The sequence below is a fragment of the Nycticebus coucang genome, chromosome 2 (genome assembly GCF_027406575.1).
Source record: "Nycticebus coucang isolate mNycCou1 chromosome 2, mNycCou1.pri, whole genome shotgun sequence".
Taxonomy (NCBI): Eukaryota; Metazoa; Chordata; class Mammalia; order Primates; family Lorisidae; genus Nycticebus; species Nycticebus coucang.
In genome coordinates, this window is record NC_069781.1 from 51,665,397 (window position 1) to 51,685,314 (window position 19,918).

At 38.3% G+C, this 19,918-nt stretch overlaps 2 protein-coding genes across 4 annotated transcripts in view; one reads left to right on the forward strand and one right to left on the reverse strand.

Moving 5' to 3' along the window:
- IFT74 (intraflagellar transport 74) overlaps window positions 1–19,918 on the reverse strand; it is a 164,128-nt gene that overhangs the window by 107,185 nt on the left and 37,025 nt on the right. The window lies entirely within an intron of this gene.
- The window catches only part of PLAA (phospholipase A2 activating protein), a 40,213-nt gene continuing 22,087 nt past the window's right edge, over window positions 1,793–19,918 (forward strand). The window contains exons 1-6 of one of the 3 annotated variants that reach the window (XM_053571097.1): window positions 2,184–2,322; window positions 2,429–2,578; window positions 12,227–12,420; window positions 16,967–17,067; window positions 17,153–17,273; window positions 19,449–19,616. In XM_053571097.1, coding sequence (XP_053427072.1) covers window positions 12,249–12,420; window positions 16,967–17,067; window positions 17,153–17,273; window positions 19,449–19,616 — 562 coding nt within the window. In that variant the 5' untranslated portion in view covers window positions 2,184–2,322; window positions 2,429–2,578; window positions 12,227–12,248. Of the gene's footprint in view, window positions 2,323–2,428; window positions 2,579–12,226; window positions 12,421–16,966; window positions 17,068–17,152; window positions 17,274–19,448; window positions 19,617–19,918 lie in introns of all 3 variants that reach the window. The other 2 variants (XM_053571108.1, XM_053571090.1) reach the window with 2 other exon arrangements.

Below are 19,918 nucleotides of genomic sequence, written 5' to 3' on the forward strand. Positions count from 1 at the left end.
CTGCCATTTTTTTTTTTTTTTTTTGCAGTTTTTGGCTAGGGTTGGGTTTGAACCAGCCACCTCCGGCTTGTGTGGCTGGCGCTGTACTCTTTTGAGTCACAGGCGCCACCCTATTTTTTTTGTTTGTTTGTTTTGTTTTGTTTGTAGTTGCTGTTTGGCAGGCTCAGGCTGGATTGGAATCTGCCAGCTCTGGTGTATGTGGCTGGCACCCTAGCCACTGAGCTACAGGCGCCAAGTCAGACTGAGCATTTTAAAGAGAGAATAAGAGAAAGGGGTGAAGCAGGTGCTCAGTAGAATCAGGGAAGGTAAAAATTACAAAAATCGAAAAGGGGGTAACCAAAATTCTCTTCTGTGACCAAGACTTTAGTTAGGCTTCTTTGATTCCTTTCTGCCTGGGCCTAACCTTGGGCTTCCCTTTCTATCCTTATAGGATTCATGGCAGAAGAGTTAACAAAAGTAAATATTTTAGGACTTAAGGCAAGGAAACCAAACAGCACAATAGTAATTCCAGACCTAAATTGGGAGTTTCCAGATAGGAGAAATCAAAAATGTGTGAATGGACTTAGCAATTTAGAAGAGTTGGTGAAATTGGATGTGAGAGTACAGTGGGTGGAAGGGAAGCAAAGTAAAGATACACATCAAGAAGATCCCTGCACTCAACAGTGGTCCAATGATGACATAGGACAACCCAAAATGAGTGACTGAGGGAAGGATTTCAATCAATTGACGATGTTATGCTAGCTTTAGGGCATGCCTAGGAAAAATACAAACCACAGATGCATCTGTAAATGTTTTCTCCAAAGAGGTTTTTAGGAGGTTTAGTATTTAAACAGTCCCTTAAACAGGAAGGGTGGGGGATAAGCATGTAGGAAAGGGATGTAAAGAGAATAGTTAACATTCTTGTAAGACTTAGCACCCAGGAAATCTATCTTTTACATAATATGGAACTTTTAAGAGAAAAATGGAGTAAAGGAAGAGTCAATGATGCAGGTATCTCTGGGTAGGTGGAGGAATTACTGATCTCTGTTCTCTACCTGGGAAGGTAAACTTGTAATCCACATTATCAGTGGGCAATAAGACTAGTTTTAGAAGCTAGGCTTAGCCTGCAGACCTGAAGTTACAATATGCATGTCCATGTTTATGGGAGAACATTTCCTGAGTAATGATCTATGGGAGCAGTCCTCCATAGATGCCTTAGTCTTTTTAACTTTCCTGGGGCTCTGCCTAATACATAGTTAGTAAAAGCTAGTCATTTGGAAGGGGTGTTGCATAACTCAGCTCCAGGATAGACCCTCCCTTTTGTACAAAGGGTTGGGAGATCCTGAGATTTTTATTTTCCGTAGAAAACAGCATCACCGGGAGTTTGTTAAAAACATACATTCTCAGCTCTACCCCAGACGTACTGAATCAGCATTTACATTTTAACAAGGTGCCAGATGAAAGTAGGCATCCTTTAAAAGAATGGACGTTGACCACCGTGTTTATTTGCTAAGAATAGGAGATTTACTTGAAACGGAGGGAAACGATTAATAGTTACCATTTTGGCGTCAAGCTTTCTGGTTTTAATGGAAAGAGGTTTAGTTGCAAAAATCTCAGAGGATTCCGGTGGAAAGGGGGTAAGGATTCCCCCAAATTACCAAGCAATCTCACTCAACCACTCAGATAAGGGTAACGCGGGGAAACCAGATTTAAAATATCCGGGTTCGGCGCGCCAGTTGCTCTAGCCCCACTGGCGCACGGCATTGTGGGACTTGTAGTGCCGGGGCCGAAGTACAACAAAAAATTCTCCCAGGGTCGGGAAGAACTCGGGTTTAAACAGGACTCAGGATTCAGGCGCCAAAACAGAAAGGCCGGGCTTCAGCTAGCGGTCCAGAGCGCAGGGAGAACGCTACACCTCGGCGTCGGCCTTACCGGGCGGGACGCACACGCTCTGCGTCATGTCAGGCTGAGGCCGATGATGAATTCCGGTGTGCAGAAGAGGGTTGCTGTGTCATTCGGCTGCCTCGGCGCGCCGCTTCCCGGCCGCCCTTCCGCACCGGCTCTCGGGCTCTTCCGGTCTCGGACCGCCGCTTACCTGCAGGCCCTTCTACCGCCGCCGCCCGGCACACGCCGGGTCTCCCTTGCGGACTGACCTCGCGCAGTGCCCGGGCCCGGCGCCAGACCAACACTGGCCATGGCGAGCGGCGCCACCAAGTACCGGCTAAGCTGCTCGCTCCCGGGCCATGAGCTGGACGTGCGGGGCCTGGTGTGCTGCCGCTATCCGCCGGGGGCCTTTGTGTCGGTGTCCCGGGACCGCACTACCCGCCTGTGGGCCCCAGACAGGTGAGCGCTGCGAGTGGTGCTGCCCGCCCCGGTGTTGCAAGCTTCTCGGCGAGTGGGGAGAGAGTGACCCTTCCTTGTCTATCTTGCCTTCTCCCCATCTTCCCAGCCTGTTCTCTGTTCCCCGCTCCCTCCCTTTCCTCAGAGTACTGGCACTTTGGGCGCGCAGTGCAAGAAACTAGCGAGATTAAAGTGGAAAGAGATCTCCAGATTGGGGGACCAGAGACCTGCTTTCTTGTCCCGACTTGAGCACTAACGAGTGAGTGACCTTGGACAAGCCCTTTGGGAGTTTTTTGGACGATGATTTTCAAGTTTCTTTTAGATTTGAAAATTGTCTGATGTCAGTTGCACCCTCCTAATTGAGGTAATGTGAAAGCATCTGACCTGGTCTCTTTTTTTTTTTTTCCCCGTATAAATTGATCTGTAGTCTTCTCTTAGATTTAATTTTTGAATACCTGAGTTCTCAGAACTTTTATCCATTGAATCCTCTCCTCATTGTTCAGGTTAGAATTTTAGTCGCGGATCTGTGATGGTCTTGAAAGGAATAGGTGATGAAACCCCTCAAATGTTATATTCTTGTATGGGATGAGCTGTTTTCTTGAGAGAGAATGCCATTACCTTCAAAGGATTTATCAGAGGGGTTCGTGGCCCCCTAAATCAAAAACACTAATACCTGAAGATAAAGCTCCAGTGTAGTTTAAATTCAAGGGTTCAACCCTGATTTGGCTAACTATAGCCAGAAATTTAAGATCTAGAAAACAGATTTCAGTTCGGAAAAGGAACAACTGAGGTTTGTTGTTTAGTAAGTCTACCGGCACTATGGATGCATAACCATAAATTCAGTTGGTATCCATTGAGTGCCTCCAGTTTGTTTGGGATCCTGGAAAGTAATAATAAGCAGGTAAGTTTCCAGTTTTTATGAAGCATTCTTATGGTCTGCTGGGGAAGACGGTTCCAAAAACAAGCAAATAAATAATTAAAAACTGCCATAGGCACTATGAAGAAAACATAGAGGGGAGAGAGGACCTCTGGGGGGAGGTTTTTGTTTATAAGCTGACATCTGATGTATGAAGCTGGTCTTGGAGGGAGGAGTGAAGAGGAATGGTATTAGGCAGCAGGAGGAGCAAGCACACTCTGGAAGAAAGTCCCTGCGTGGCAGCCGGGAATACACTGTGAAGTGAAGGGAGGTCTTAGAAGTCAACAGGAGCTAGGTCATGAAGTTTGTAGGTGGAAGCCTCCAAATAGTTTCAAGTAGGAAGTAGCATGATCTGATTTAAGTTGTAATGTAGTTTCTCCTTGCCGCTGACAGAGAATGAATTGGAAACGGATAAACCTGGAAGTAGATCAGTTTGGGTGCTTTTTCAGTAGTTCAGCTAAAACACCATAGTTCACTGGACTAGGAATATTATAGCACAAACTCCTGTATTAAATTGGAAGAGACTAGAGATGACTGCGATCTTGTAACTCTTAAGATTCTGTGATATCCCAAACCACTTAGTAACACTAATATGTAACTTTGTGTGCATCTGACTACCATTATTGATTAAGCTTACCTTTGACATTGAGTCCAGTAGAATTGTATATTACAGGATATAAACATTGGGATATAAACATTGCAGAAAGGAATAAATAAAAGATGCTTGTTTTAATAGTTGAATCCTCTTTAAATCTTAACAGGTTTTGTAGGACTGTATTATGTTGGCAAGAACTTAAAACACTGAAGTGGTAACATTTACCAGGAACCTGAGGAACTTTGGGCTGAAATGACTCTTTATTTGAAACTTTTAAAAATTATTATTCTGATTTGTTTGTTTTGTTTTTCAAAATTTATTCATGTATTCAGTTAATACTGATGAACTGCTTGCTTATTTTGCCAGACACAGGGCTAGATAGTTGGTAATAGGTGAGATAAGATTGTTTTACCTTTCATGTACAACTGCTCTAGTTAGAGTGTCTCATAGTCATTAGGTGGTTAACCTTATCATGAACCCCAACAAGAGTATGTCAACCATATCTTTGACTTTATAAGAAATAGCCTCTAGCCGGGCGTTGTGGCGGGCGCCTGTAGTCCCAGCTACTCGGGAGGCTGAGGCAAGAGAATCGCCTAAGCCCAGGAGTTGGAGGTTACTGTGAGCTGTGTGAGGCCACGGCGCTCTACCGAGGGCCATAAAGTGAGACCCTGTCTCTACAAAAAAAAAAAAAAAAAAAAAAGAAGTAGCCTCAAGAACTGATACATTGACAATTTTTATTTCATGTTATATGTGTTCTGTTTTGTATTGCTATGACATTAATATCACAAAGTAGGTAATTTATAAAGAAAAGAAATTTATTTCTCAGAGTTCTAGAGTCTAGTAGTCCAATATCAAGGTATTGTATCTCTTATGGGCCTTTTTCTTCACCATCCAATGGCAAAAAGGCAAAAGGCAAGAGACTGTGCATGACAGAACAAGAGCAAAGGGGAACTGAGCTCACTTTTATTACAAAGCCACTTTTGCAATAACTAAGTGCTGTGATGACAATATTAATCCATTCCATGAGGGCAAAGCCCTCATGACCTAATCACTTCTTAAAGATCCTACCTCTCCATGCTGTTGCAGTGAGAACTAAGTTTGCATGTACACATTTTAACCATAGCAGTACATTAACAAAGTTTTAAAAATGCTTGGAGCCAAGTAGTAAATGAAATGTGCTTTACCATGGAGCCAAGTAGTAAATGAAATTAGCTTTCCCATGTATATTGTTGATAAGGTTCTGGATCAGGGTAGTTAGTGTAGGGATGGACTGGGAATGATGGGAGAATTTAGTTCTAGGGTGGCAGAAATAGTTCTATTCTTGGGTAGACTAAACTAGCTATCTCATCTTTTATGAAAGCCCAGAAAGCCACCCAGAAAGTCTTTGCACTTTCTGAAAGTTGTTCAGAACAGAGACACATTTTTTGGTTGTACATTGAACTGAGAAGTGTACATAGCATTGTTTCAGACTGCTTCAGGCCTTTATAAGTTGGCTCCACACTAAATTGGGTTTTCCCAGTATTCGGGGTTGGGAGAAATGACTTAAGGCTTCAACAGCTTTACCTTTATATTACTCTGCCTTTTGAAAACTACCCATATTTGATGACACACCTCCAGATTTAGGATCATATGTTAAAACTTCCCTGACCATGCTAAGCTGAAAGGATTTCTCCCTTCTGTAAATCCTTATCACTTTCACTTTAGGTCTTTTGTCAAATAGTTTTGCTGGGTTTGTTAAGGAATCAAAACAATTTCTTTCCTGCCACACCCCAATTTCCCTTTCTCAGACATATAATTGCAGTTCTGTTTTGCAATTTTTTAATTTAAAAAATTATTTCTTTTAGACATTATTAGTTCCTACTATGGAATATGAGAATTTAGCTCTCTTTCTGCCTTCTACCTAGCCCCATCACATGCATCCTTTCTATTCTGACCCTTATTGTATCTTGAGCTTAATTTAGACTAAATCAGTGTTTTGTGACTGTATATACCTGAGCTTGAAATAAACAATAATAACTTTTCCTCAACAGTTTTATGGTCTCCATGTAGCTAATAATTGTTTTATTTTTGGTTTTCATTTGCTCAATTTCTATGTATTTATCACAAATTCAGCTTCACATTCTTTGTTAATTATCTAAATTGCATCTTAGAATTATTTTACAATTTTCTCTTCCTGACAATGAAAACTTTCCAAGTTGGTCTGTCTGTCACTAGTGTGATTAATCCTGGGATTTCCCTTTAGTAGCACTTTTTTTTGAGACAGTCTCAGTATGTCGCCTTCGGTAAAGTGTGCAGCTCACAGCAACTTCAAACTCCTGGGCTTAAGCGATTCTCTTGCCTCAGCCTCCCAAGTAGCTGGGACTACAGGCGCCCGCCACAACCCCGGCTATTTTTGTTGTTTTTGTTATTGCAGTTGTCATTGTTGTTTAGCTTGCCCGGGCTGGGTTCGAACCCACAGCCTTGGTATATCTGGTTGGCGCTGCAACCACTGTGCTGTGGACGCCAAGCCACTTTACTGGCATCTTTGAAATTCCCTTTTTGAACGTCTTGTGTTGGATTTCTATTTTCAGTATCCTTTAGCATTCTCTTTCTTCCTTGTTGCCATATTGGAGTACCTCCTTCAGAATCTTCCTGAAGTGTACTGCTGTACTAATAAATGTATTAATAAAACCTTGCAAATTGGAAAATGTTTTTTTTTTTTTTTTTTTTTTGAGACAGAGTCTCAAGCTTTTGAGCTCAGTAGAGTACTGTGGTGTCACTGCTCACAGCAACCTCAAACTCTTGGGCTTAAGCGATTCTCTTGCCTCAGCCTCTCAAGTAGCTGGGACTACAGGCGACTGCCACAATGCCCAGCTGTATTTTTTTTTGTTGTTACAGTTGTTATTGTTGTTTTTGCTGGCCCGGGCCGGGTTCAAACCCGCCAGCCTCAGTGTATGTGGCCGACGCCATAACCACTGAGCTATGGGCGCCAAGCCTGGAAAATGATTTTATTTGTCCTACTACTGGTGTCATTTGAATGGTTGTATCATTCTAATGTCAAAATAATTTTGCTTCAGAATTCTAAAGTCATTGCTTCAAACTATTGTCTTCTAGAATTACTGTTGAGAAGTCTGTAGCCATTCTGATTTTTGACCTAGTATTGTCTGTCTGGAAGGCAGTCTACTCTTATCCATTGTTTTTCATGCCATTGATGAATGCTTTTAAAATAAAAACTCATGTCCATAAAGTCTGGGAAATTTTAAAAAGTTAATTCCTTAGTTTCCTCTCTTTTTTTCTGTCTTTTTTCCTGAATTTTTTTATTCATGTATTTAACTTGTTTTCTAAATTTGTTTTTTTTTTTCCTGTTAAAAAATTCTATCTCTCTTTTTTTTTTTTTTTTGGTCTACTTTCTAGGAGATTGCCTTGACTTTTTGAGAAATTATTTCTTTGTTTCATTATTGCAATATTTTCTCTTATATCCATAAGGATGATAATAATTAAAAAAATAATTTTTGAATTATTTTCTCCTTAATAGTCTTTTTTCTTAAAATTGGTTTTTCTTCTATTTGTTTTGGTCACTATATTCATGCTGGAGGCTTTCCCCAGATGTCTGGTAATCTTCATTCTGTGTTCAGTATTAAGAATGGAAAAAAGCTCCTCAGAAGCTCTGTGCCACTTGGGTGGGGCTTGCTGTCTATGAGCTTTACTATAGGGTTAGCTAGTAGGACCATTTCATTGGACTGATCTGTCGCAGGGGTCCTCAAACTTTTTAAACAAGGGGGCCAGTTCACTGTTCCTCAAGTTTATTTTGTTTGATACATAGGTACACTTGCTCTCTTTTGCTTAGTATTTTTTTTTTTTTTTTTTTTGTAGAGACAGAGTCTCACTTTATGGCCCTTGGTAGAGTGCCGTGGCCTCACACAGCTCACAGCAACCTCCAACTCTTGGGCTTAAGCGATTCTCTTGCCTCAGCCTCCTGAGTAGCTGGGACTACAGGCGCTTACCACGACGCCTGGCTATTTTTTGGTTGCAGTTTGGCAGGGCCAGGGTTTGAACCCGCCACCCTCCGTATATGGGGCCGGCACCTTACCGACTGAGCCACAGGCGCCGCCCTTTTGGTTGGTATTTTAATGGAATGTCTTTGGATCTAAAGTGAGTCTTTTGTAGACAGCACATAGTTGGATTATGTTTTTACATTTTGCCAATCTCTTTAATTGGAGAGTTTAATCTATTTACATTTAAAGTAATCACTGATACTATTTTGCAATTTGTTTTCTATATGAACTTTTTGTTCCTCATTTTCTGCATTAGTGTCTTCTTTTGTGTTTAGTTGACTTTTTGCAGTGAAATGTTTAAATTCCTTTCTAATTTCCTTTTGTGTATATCCTATAGCTATTTTTCTTTGTGGATTATATTTACCACAAATGTAATCCTTAATACCATTAGGATTACATTTCACATCCTAAAATTGTAACACTCTAATGTGAATATATATGTTTAACTTTAGTTAATATACAAAAACTCCGTAATGAAATTATAGTATCTCTTTCAGTAATTGATATCACAAAATAATATCTTTATATACTCTGTGCCCCCAAACATAAATATTTTAAATGCATTAGTTTTATAAATTATGTAGAAAACAAAATGTGAAATTACAAACCAAAGTTACAGTAACACTACTTTTTAGACTTTTTTTTTAGAGGTATTACTTTCCTAAATCATGTTAAAAAAAAAAGCAGAGTTATAAACCATTGTTATGATATTACTAGATTTTTCTTATTATCGAGGTTTTTATTTCTTCATATGGCTTTGGATTACTGTCTAGAGTCCTTTCATTTCACCTTGCAAGATTCTTTTAGCCTTTCTTTTTTTTTCATTGTTGGGGATTCATTGAGGGTACAATAAGCCAGGTTACACTGATTGCATTTGTTAGGTAAAGTCCCTCTTGCAATCATGTCTTGCCCCCATAAAGTGTGACACACACCAAGGCCCCACCCCCCTCCCTCTGTCCCTCTTTCTGCTTTTCCTCCCTGCCCCCATAACCTTAATTGTCATTAATTGTCCTCATATCAAAATTGAGTACATAGGATTCATGATTCTCCATTCTTGTGATACTTTTACTAAGAATAATGTCTTCCACTTCCATCCAGGTTAATACGAAGGATATAAAGTCTCCATTTTTTTTAATGGCTGAATAGTATTCCATGGTATACATATACCACAGCTTGTTAATCCATTCCTGGGTTGGTGGGCATTTAGGCTGTTTCCACATTTTGGCGATTGTAAATTGAGCTGCAATAAACAGTCTAGCACAAGTGTCCTGATTTTTGATATTTGATAAGCCTATCAAAAACATAAATTGGGGGAAAGAGTCTGTATTTCATAAATGGTGCTGGGTGAACTGGCTGGCAACCTTTAGAAGACTGAAACTGGACCCACACCTTTCACCATTAACAAAAATTGACTCTCACTGGACAAAAGATTTAAACTTGAAGACACGAAACTATAAAGATTCTTGGAATGGGGCGGCACCTGTGGCTCAGCGGGTAGGGCGCCGGTCCCATATGCCGGAGGTGGCGGGTTCACACCCAGCCCCGGCCAAAAAAAAAAAAAAAAAAAAAAAAGATTCTTGGAATGTTCAGGGGAAATACTTGAAGAAATTGGACTAGGAGAATATTTTATGAGGAGCCCCCCCCCCCCAGCAATTGACGCAACACCAAATATACATTACTGGGATCTGATCAAACTAAAAAGCTTCTGCACAGCCACAAACACAGTAAATAAAGCAAGAAGATAGCCCTCAGAATGGGAGAATATATTTGCAGGTTATGTTTCTGACAGGGGTTTGATAACCGTAATCCACAGAGAACTCAAACTTATTAATAAGAACAAGTGATCCCATTTCATTGTGGGCAAGAGACTTGAAGAGAAGCTTCTCTGAAGAAGACAGGCACATGTCCTATAGACACATGAAAAAATGCTCATTATCTTTAATCATCAGAGAAATGCAAACCAAAACTACTCTGAGATACCATCTAACGCCAGTAAGAGTAGCCCACATCACAAAATCCCAAAACAACAGATGTTGGCATGAATGTGGAGAAAAGGGAACACTTCTGCACTGCTGGTGGGAATGCAGGCTAATACATTCCTTTTGGAAAGAAGTTTGGAGAACACTTAGGGATCTAAAAGTAGACCTGCCATTTAATCCTGCAGTTCCTCTACCAGGTCTATATCCAAAAGACCAAAAATCACCTTACAACAAAGATGTTTGCACCAGATTACTCATTGCAGCTCAATTCTTAATTGCCAAGTCATGGAAGAAGCACAAGTGCCCATCGACCCATGAATAGATTAATAAATTATGGTGTATACACACACACACACACCATGGAATATTATGCAGCCTTAAAAAAGATGGAGACTTTATCTCTTTTATGTTTACATGGATGCAGCTGGAACACATTCTTAATAAAGTATCTGAAGAATGTGAAAAAAAAGTATCCAATGTACTCAGTGCTATTATGAAACCAATTTATAATCACCCACACTTTAATATCAAAGATAAAACACAACTGTAGCCCAGGATGAAGGAGGGAGGAGGAGGGGGATGAGAGGGGAGGGGAGAGATTGGATGGAGGGAGGGTAAACGGTGGGACCACACCTATGGTGCATATTACAAGGGCACATGTCAAATCAATTAAGTATAGAGTATAAATGTCTTAACACAATAAGTAAGTGTGGTGAAGGCTATGTTAACCAGTTTGATGTAAGCATTCCAAATTGTATATAAAATCAGCACATTATACCTCATAAATGCATTAATTATACACAATTTATGTATTTATGACTTAATAAAAAAATAAAATAAATAAAAATAGAAAAACTAGCTGGGCATTGTGACAGGCACCTATAGTCTCAACTACTCAGGAGGCCGAAGCAAGAGGATTGTTCAAACCCAAGAGTTTGAAGTTGCCGTGAGTCTATGGTGCCACAGCACTCTAGCCAGGGCAACAGAGTGAGACTCTGTCTCAAAAAACAAAAACAAAACAAAACAAAACAATAAACAACTGCCTCTTTGCACTTCTGTGATCAGAGCCAGCGATTAGTAATCAGTGATTAGAGAACAGACCCCTGATATTTGTAGGACAGGATCCTTTTTGCGTACTCCTGCAACTAAGAGCAAGTTGTTACAGTAGTATTGTGCATGACTGCCTGCCCTGAGCTTAGGGGTGGTAACTACTACTGTGCAAAGAGATGAAATTGATAGAAATTAACCTCAGTTTACAGTCCAGGCCTTCCCTTGGAAGTTGCAAGCTTTCTGATGACTCTAGAGTTCTGAAATAGTTACATCAGACAGATTCTGCTAGTGGACTGATTCTGGTGCTTCTACTCTGCCATCTTCCCAGAATCCTCTCTAGTTCTTGAGCCTTTGGGGAATTTATTGGCAAATTTGTTCTCTACTTGCCCTGCTGTCTACTTAGAATTCAATTTTTCTCTGGTCTGCTAAGCCTTTTCCTACCCTTTTTGTCAGTTTTTAGTTGTCAAATTTGTGTTCTTAATTCTTTTTTTTTTTCCATTTTCTCTGGCCTCGTGGATTTATATATTTATTAAAAGCCATAACTTTTTTGTTTTAGTGGGGTTTGGGAAGGGAGTGAAAATAGGTGACTATGTGCAGTCTTTATCTGGGAGTCTGATCTTTTTATATGCTCTTATCTTACCTTATCTCCTTCAACTAGATTGTGAACTCCTTGTTTTAGCTTGAGTGAGGGATATAACTCCCTCTCAGAAGCTAACTTAAATCATAATATGTTGTTTGACTTGTTTAAATAAGGGAGTGATGCTAAGTGATTGATGTGTTTAACATATTGATAATCATTCTAATACCAAAGCAATTATTAATTTAGTGTTCCCTGAGAGTAAGCATTTATATATCCCTGAGTTCCATTTATGCATACTGAGGATGATTGATATTCTCATTACTAATGGGCATTAAGTTAATGCTTTCTAGTGTGAAAATGTTCTCACTATGTTTGTGACTTATTGATAGTTCATCCCATTATCTTAACTGCATGTATGTTTCATTTCACCAGGGATTTCTTAGGGTTATTACCACTGACAGTAGAAATGAAGATGGAAAATGAGATATTTGTTTGTGATATTTGTTTCCCTCCCTTTCCTTCCTTGTTCTTTCTGTTAATTATTACACTTATTAATGAAACACTAATCAAACTTTTCCTAATCAGATGTAATGCTTTCTAGTGGTTCATGTAAATTAGCTCTTTAATGTTTTATTTAAAATAGTGTGTAAAGTTTAACCTAGACACTAAATAAAAATGAGTGCTTTGGTGTTTTATGTTCTAGGCTCAGTCAGGGTACAAAAATGTCTCTGTTAATTTATCTTGTCTTTCCAGTGCTAACAGGGGCTTTACTGAAATGCACTGTATGAGTGGCCACTCCAATTTTGTGTCTTGTGTATGCATCCTACCCTCAAGTGACATGTATCCTCATGGACTTATTGCCACTGGAGGAAATGACCACAATATTTGCATTTTTTCCCTGGACAGTCCAGTGCCACTTTATATTCTAAAAGGTCACAAAAATACTGGTGAGTATTATTGCACTTTGGTGTTTTTCTACTTGAAGAACTTTCATCTCTTTGAAAGTATATATCTATTTTCCCAAGTTTTTATTACTTTGTTTTACCTGTGCCTGTGGCCCAAAAGTGGAAACCTTTTTGGATCATCTTAGTTCTGGAAATTCTCTGTTACAAGTTACAGTCATCCGTGAAGATTGAAATGCTGTTCAGATATAAAAGGATGAGACTGTATAATTTTAATATACTTCATGATTTTGGTTTTCAACTGTTTTGTGTAATGAACTCATTTACTCATGAAAACTAAAAGTACTTCTTTATCTTTTGGATATTGTATCTGTATTTATGCAACAAATTGAAGACCCAGAAGGCCTTTAGTATCATTATTGAAAAGTATTTAATATTTTTCAGTATCATTTTCTGTGATCTGTATATATTCCTCATTCTGTGATAATTCTAAATTTGTATGTGGCTTAATAGCTCTATGTTATGACCTACTTAATTAATGGTGTGGGATGTGTACATTTTAAAATATGTCTGGAATAGTCGGGGGCATGTTCCATAAATAGTTTAAACTTAATTCCTTTAAAAATTTGTAAGATAGGGCGGCACCTGTGGCTCAAGGAGTAGGGCGCCGGTCCCATATGCCGGAGGTGGCGGGTTCAAACCCAGCCCCGGCCAAAAACCAAAAAAAAAAAAAAAATTTGTAAGATATTTGCATGTGTGTATATGTGTTGGTGTGTGTAAAATCTTCAGAGTGGTAACAGATTTTTAAATTTTTGCTATAGAAATCTTTAAATGTATATAAAAGTGGAGACAATATTTTATAATGAGTTATTGAATAAACGTATATAATAGAATAATATAATCCCTTATACTCAAGTATTTAATCTTCAAAGATTATCCAATATATGGCCTATTTTGTTTCATCTTCTCCCCCTCCTATATTATTTTAAAGGAAATTCCTAATACTTCATTTGTAAATAATGTATTTCAATATGTAGCTCTAAACAGGAGTTGACAAACATTTTCTCTTAAAGGATCACATAGTAACTATTTTAGGACTTTCAGGCCATGTGGTTGCTAGTATAACTACTCTGTTATTACAGTGCAAAAGCAGCCATAGACAATGAGTAAATGAATGAGCATGTCTTTGTTTCAGTAAATTTTTGTTTGTTAATGCTGAAATTTGAATTTCATATAATTTTCATAAGTCAAGAAATATTCTTTTGATTATTTTTTCTCAACCATTTAAAATGTACAAAGAATTCTTTGTGAGGTTTATAAAAATAGGTGGCCACAAGCATCAGTTTGCTGACCCTTCCTCTAAAAGATTTTTTCTAAGAAAGAATAACCGTAATATTATTCCACCTAAAACAGAACAAAAACTGATTTCTTATTACCAGCTATCCAGTGAATGCTCTAATTTATTCAGTTGTCTCATAAATCTTTTTATTTTATAGTTTGTTTGAATTGTGACCCAAAGTCCACAAGTCTTTCAGTCTATGAGTTCCTTTCCTTTTTTACTCTTAGTATTTGAAACAAGAATATTTTACCTATGGCATTTCACACAATCTGAATTTTGCTGATGAAAGCCTTATTGTTTCCCTAAACATGTTCTTCAGATACCTGGATTCCTTATAAGCTGTTAGCTTGACATAGAAGCTTATAAAATTTATATTCAAATTTTGAATTTTTCTAGGTCGTGTACTTTCTGTTATATCACATTAAGAATTAAGAAACACATATCTTTTTGTGGTATTAAGATTGATCAGTGGGTTCAAGTGTACCAGCCATTCATAATAAAGTTCCCATCAACCTTTTATATGATGGTAATTTTTAGCATCTATTGAGATAATTACTACCTATATCCAGTATTTCATTAAAATTTGCAAAATGATTATACTCTAATTGTACCATCGTTTCTGCATTTAATCCCTAGCATTTTTCTGTATAGATCTTTTCATGTCAACTTTTTGGTTACCATGTGGGTTTACATTACACATTTTACATGCTATTCTTTTTTTCTTTTGTCCTGCTTTCTTTTCCACTTATTTTTATATTTTTATCTTATTATATTGCATATAGTTGTGAAAGACACTTAAAATGTTTCTGTAACAGGCTGGGTGTGGTGACTTATTCCTGTAGTCACAGAACTTTGGGAGGCCGAGGCTAAAGGATTGCCTGACTATGGAAGTTCTGAGATTAATTTTGGCAACATAGCCGAGACCCTATCTCTATAAGAAATTAAAAAAAAAAACTTTAGCTAGGTTTTTTAAATTTTTAGAAATTTTAAAAAACTAAACATTTTTAAAAATTTTTAAAAATTAAAGAACACCTTAGCCAGCAGTGGTGAGGATCTGTAGTCTTCGCTGTTTAGAAAGCAGAAGTGGGAAGGTAGGAGGATAGCATGAGCCTAGGAGTTTAAGGCTGCCTTGAGCTATGGTCATGCCACTGTACTCCACTCTGGGCAACAGAGCAAAACCTTGCTCCTTCCCCCCCCAAGAAAATTCTGGGACAAAATTAGTAATTAATAAGGATAATGTTAATTAAGGTATACATGGTTTTTTGGTTGTATTCTTATCAAAGCAAAAAATTATTTTTTCTAAAGTCAATGATGCCCTTTTTCCTCATTTTCATAGTTTTCTATGTAACTACAGTTAATTTTTTGCTTATGTTGCAGAAGGCCCATGAAATGTTTATTGCTTGTAAATTCTTTTTTTTTTTTTTTTTTTGCAGTTTTTGGCCAGGGCTGGGTTTGAACCCGTCACCTCCGGCTCCGGCATATGGGACCAGCGCCCTACTCCTTTAAGCCACAGGCACTGCCCCCCCCCAATTTTTTTTCATTAACATATAATGTGTGTCACAGTAGACTAAGTTATGGTACAGTAACAAATGATTCTGAGAGTTCAATCCATAATAGAAATGTATTTCTCATTTGTCCTACATGTTCATCATAAATTAGTAAGGTACCTTTCCTTATCACATTTTCTCAGGGACCCATTTTGATGGGGGATTTTTCTCTATATGAGCTTGTAGTTGTTGTGTCACTGAAAGGGCAACACGGTTAATAACACACTGGCTTTTACATGAATGTGCCTGAAAGTGCTAGCTACCATTTCCTCTACTGACTAATGTAAGAATCATGGCTATACCAAACTTCAAATAGAGAGAAGGCAAAGTACCATCCTCCTGTGTGTCTGAAAAAAGAGAGCTACTGTATTATGTGCCTTCTAGTTACCAGTTATTGGGCTTTATCAAACAATCCAAAGGTCTCATTCAGTTACTCTCAATGTTAAGAATTGCTGGATGATGCTTGGTATAGTACAAATCAGGGAGGTGTGATGCATAAGTGTTTCTGTATCAGGTCCAGGTATGGTTCCTCTTACATTCAGAGATCTATAGGCTAAAAACACAAGTTACCTGTTATCCATACCCAGAGTACAATTATGAAAAGGAATGGGACAGTGAAAGCAAACACTACCATTCAGGAAAGGAAATGGTATAAGATAGCAGTTTCTTATCTATAGCCATTTGGAAATCCAAATGAGTGACTATTGTAAGGAAACCCTACTTTGAGAATAGAGAGATTTTTGTGTTAGTTTGGTCTTGGGAAAGACATTCCCAGTCATGGTTTCTTAATGGCTTTGCTTTGACTCTGTGGGATATTCTTCCTTTCCTAAGATAATTTTTTATATTTATAATTTTTAGCCTGCATAATTTTATATTAAGAGATAATAAGATAATTAACCATTTCATTACTATTGACTGTTGAATTTGACTCGTTTTTTGGTCATTTTAATGAAAATGACCCTAAATATCTATTAAGCAGCATTTCAAAATTATTTGCATTATCTTATTATAGTTTCTTAGTCCTATTTTCTTTTCTTTTTTTTTTTTTTTATTGTTGGGGATTCATTGAGGGTACAAGAAACCAGGTTACACTGATTGCATTTATTAGGTAAAGTCCCTTTTACAATCGTGTCTTGTCCCCAAAAGTTGTGGCACACACCAAGACCCTATTTTCTTATTATAGACTAGGAATATCTCTGTGATCACATAGCTTGTAAGTAACATAGCTAGACCTTGTACTCATGCAGTCTGGGACCAGAGTCTGCTGTCTTTTTTTTTTTAGACAAAGTCTTACTTTGATGTCCCTGGTAGAGTGCCCCGGCATCCTGGCTCCCAGCAGCCTCATATTCTTGGGCTCAAGCTATCCTCTTGCCTCAGCCTCCCAACTAGCTGAGACTATAGGCACCTGCCACAATGTCCAGCTAATTTTAGAGACAGGGTCTCACTCATTCAGGGTGGTCTCATGAGCTCAAGCAGTCCACCTGTCTTGGCCTCCCAGAGTGCTGGATTACAGGCATGAGCCCCTACACCCACCCTAGAGTTTTCTCTTGACCACTGCATGTTTCTGCTTCTCCACTCAGTTAAGCCTTAATTAGCTGAGACTGTCACTTCATGAAGTGTTGCTAAAATTGCAATGCTTTAATAACTTGGAAGATTGAACGTTTTTTCTATGACAGTATGTTCACTAATGATTTTTTTCCTGTAGTTTGTAGTCTTTCATCGGGAAAATTTGGGACATTACTTAGTGGCTCATGGGACACTACTGCTAAAGTCTGGCTAAATGACAAATGCATGATGACCTTGCAGGTACGGTACTATGTGAATGTTCTAGATAATAATTAAATTTAACAATTTTGTTGAGACTTAAATTGATAACCCATTTTACTTATAGGGTCATACAGCTGCAGTATGGGCAGTAAAGATCTTACCTGAGCAGGGCTTAATGTTGACAGGATCAGCAGATAAGACTATTAAACTGTGGAAGGCTGGAAGATGTGAGAGGACATTTTCAGGTAATATCAGGGTAGACAACTTTTATAATGTCATTGCTTCTGATTTATTCAGAGAATTTTTTCTGAAAAGTTTGGAAGCTTGAAAATGTTATTTGAAAAGCATTAGTTAGTATTTGAGCCCCTTAACTTGGGTGAATGAAATTTTCCTCTTACCCTGTTTCCCCGAAAATAAGACCTACTCACAGGAAAGATAAGACGTCCCCTGAAAATAAGACCTAGCACATCTTTGGGAGCACACCTTAGTATAAGACACTGTCTTATTTTCGGGGAAACAGGGTAGTATTTAATGTTTTTAGAAGATATAGTGAGACCTTCATAAAACAACTAGGTGTACACTAATAAAACATAAAACAACTGGGTGTAAACCAGCTGTCTGATAAGCTATAATATGTGTATATTCTTCCATATATTATATATATGTAATTTTTGGTATGCAGTTATATTTTTGGTTGTCATTTTTACACATTCAGTCTAAAACTTTCTAGCATAAACCTACTGACTCTGGGCCAGCATAAGGCCTACACTGATGCATCTGCTGATACTAATATCACTGATTTATTTGTGTGGTACTTACATTTTTGTGTGAAATTTTTTTTTTTTTTTTTTTGAGACAATCTCACTTTGTCACTCTCGGTAGAATTTGCTGGTGTCATAGCTCACAGCAACCTGTACTCTTGGGCTCAAGCGATTCTCTTGCCTCAGCCTCCCTAGTAGCTGGGACTACAGGCACCCGCTACAACTCCCAGCTATTTTAGAGATGGGGTGTCGCTTTAGCTCAGGCTGGTCTGGAACTTGTGAGTTCAGGTGAGCGCCCACCTCGGCCTCCCAAAGTGCTGGGATTACAGGCGTAAGCCACTGCGCCTGGCCTAGGATTTGTGTGAACTTTTTTTTTTTTTTTTTTTTTTTGACACTGAGTCACTATGTCGCCCTTGGCAGAGTGCCCTGGCGTCACAGCTCACAACAACCTCAAACTCTTGGGCTTAAGCGATTCTTTTGCCTTAGCCTCCCAAGTAGCTGGGACTTACAGGCTCCCGCCACAACAGCCCTCTATTTTTTGTTGCAGTTGTCATTGTTGTTTAGCTGGCCTGGGCTGGGTACGAACCCACCAGCCTCAGTGTTATGTGGCTGATGCTGTAACCATTGTGTGCTATGGGCACTGAGCCTTTTGTGTGAATTTTTATTGTTGCTTTTTCTCTTTTTATTTTCATCTTAGAAGTTGCTGCCATCCTGGATAATATGCAAAAAATCTCTTTGTGTAGATAATAGTATCTGCTGATGGAAAATGGATAATGAGTTATAACTAAGCATCCCTTTATTTCTGCTTCAATATTTACTGTACATGCATCAAGTCATTATTAATCTGTGAAAGCTAATCTAAATCAACAGATACTGAGCATGAGAAAGTTTTGACTTTTGATCTTCATTAGATCACAAGCTATAGAATTTTGTTCTTATATTTATAGGATATTTACTTTGTTATTTATTTCTGTTTTATTTGAATATTGTGTGCATTATGAATTAACTCTTGTTATTAGGGAAGAAAAACTGAAAATTTGCCAAGTGAAAATGAAGAATTGTTGGGGTCAAAATATTATTTCTTTAAGGTTTAGGAAACAATTTGGAGAAGATAGGTTGAGTATAAAATAACTTCCCAAGAATAGTGCTAGAAAATATTGCTAAAATAAAATACAAATTTTGGTTATCAGGATTTTTACAGGAAAAAAATAAAAGAGGCTGGGTACAGTTGATTACATCTGTAATTCTAGCACTCTGGGAGGCTGAGGTGAGTGAATTGCCTGAGGTCAGGAGTTTGAGATTTGAGACCAATCTGAGCAAGAGTGAGACCTTGTCTCAAAAAAACAATGGTTAGGCCTTGTGGTGGGCACCTATAGTCCCAGCTACTTGGGAGGCTGAGGCAAGAGGATTGTTTAGTTTGAGGTTGCTGTGAGCTAGGATGCCAGGGCATTCTACCTAAGGTGACAGACCTTAGACAGACCTAGGACCTAAGACTTGAGTGAGAATCCATCTCAAAAAAAAAAAAATTTTTTTTTCTTTAACTTGAAGATCAGTTTTGACTATTCACTGATACATTTTATATTGTTGGTAAAATATATAGAGCTATCAACCACATGATCCATTTTCTTTAATGTATGATTCTTTTTTTTTTTAATGCAGGGCATGAAGACTGTGTAAGAGGTTTGGCAATTTTGAGTGAAACAGAGTTTCTTTCTTGTGCAAATGATGCTAGTATTAGAAGGTGGCAAATCACTGGCGAATGTCTTGAAGTATTTTATGGACATACAAATTATATTTATAGCATATCTGTCTTTCCAAATTGTAAAGGTAAGATTATCTTGTGCTACATATTTAAAAGTTTGTACTGAGCATTATCTCATCCCATTCTTGAGATAGAGGAGGACTAATTACTTAAATCACATTACTATCTGTGACTTTATTGCATAGGTATTTTTTTCCTAACGGAGAAACTTGTATGGCCATTTTTATATTTCTGATGTCACATTCTAGGTATCTAAAGATAGGCTTTGTAGCCGGGCATTGTGGTGGGCGCCTGTAGTCCCAGCTACTCGGGAGGCTGAGGCAAGAGAATCACTTAAGCCTAGGAGTTGGAGGTTGCTGTGAGCTGT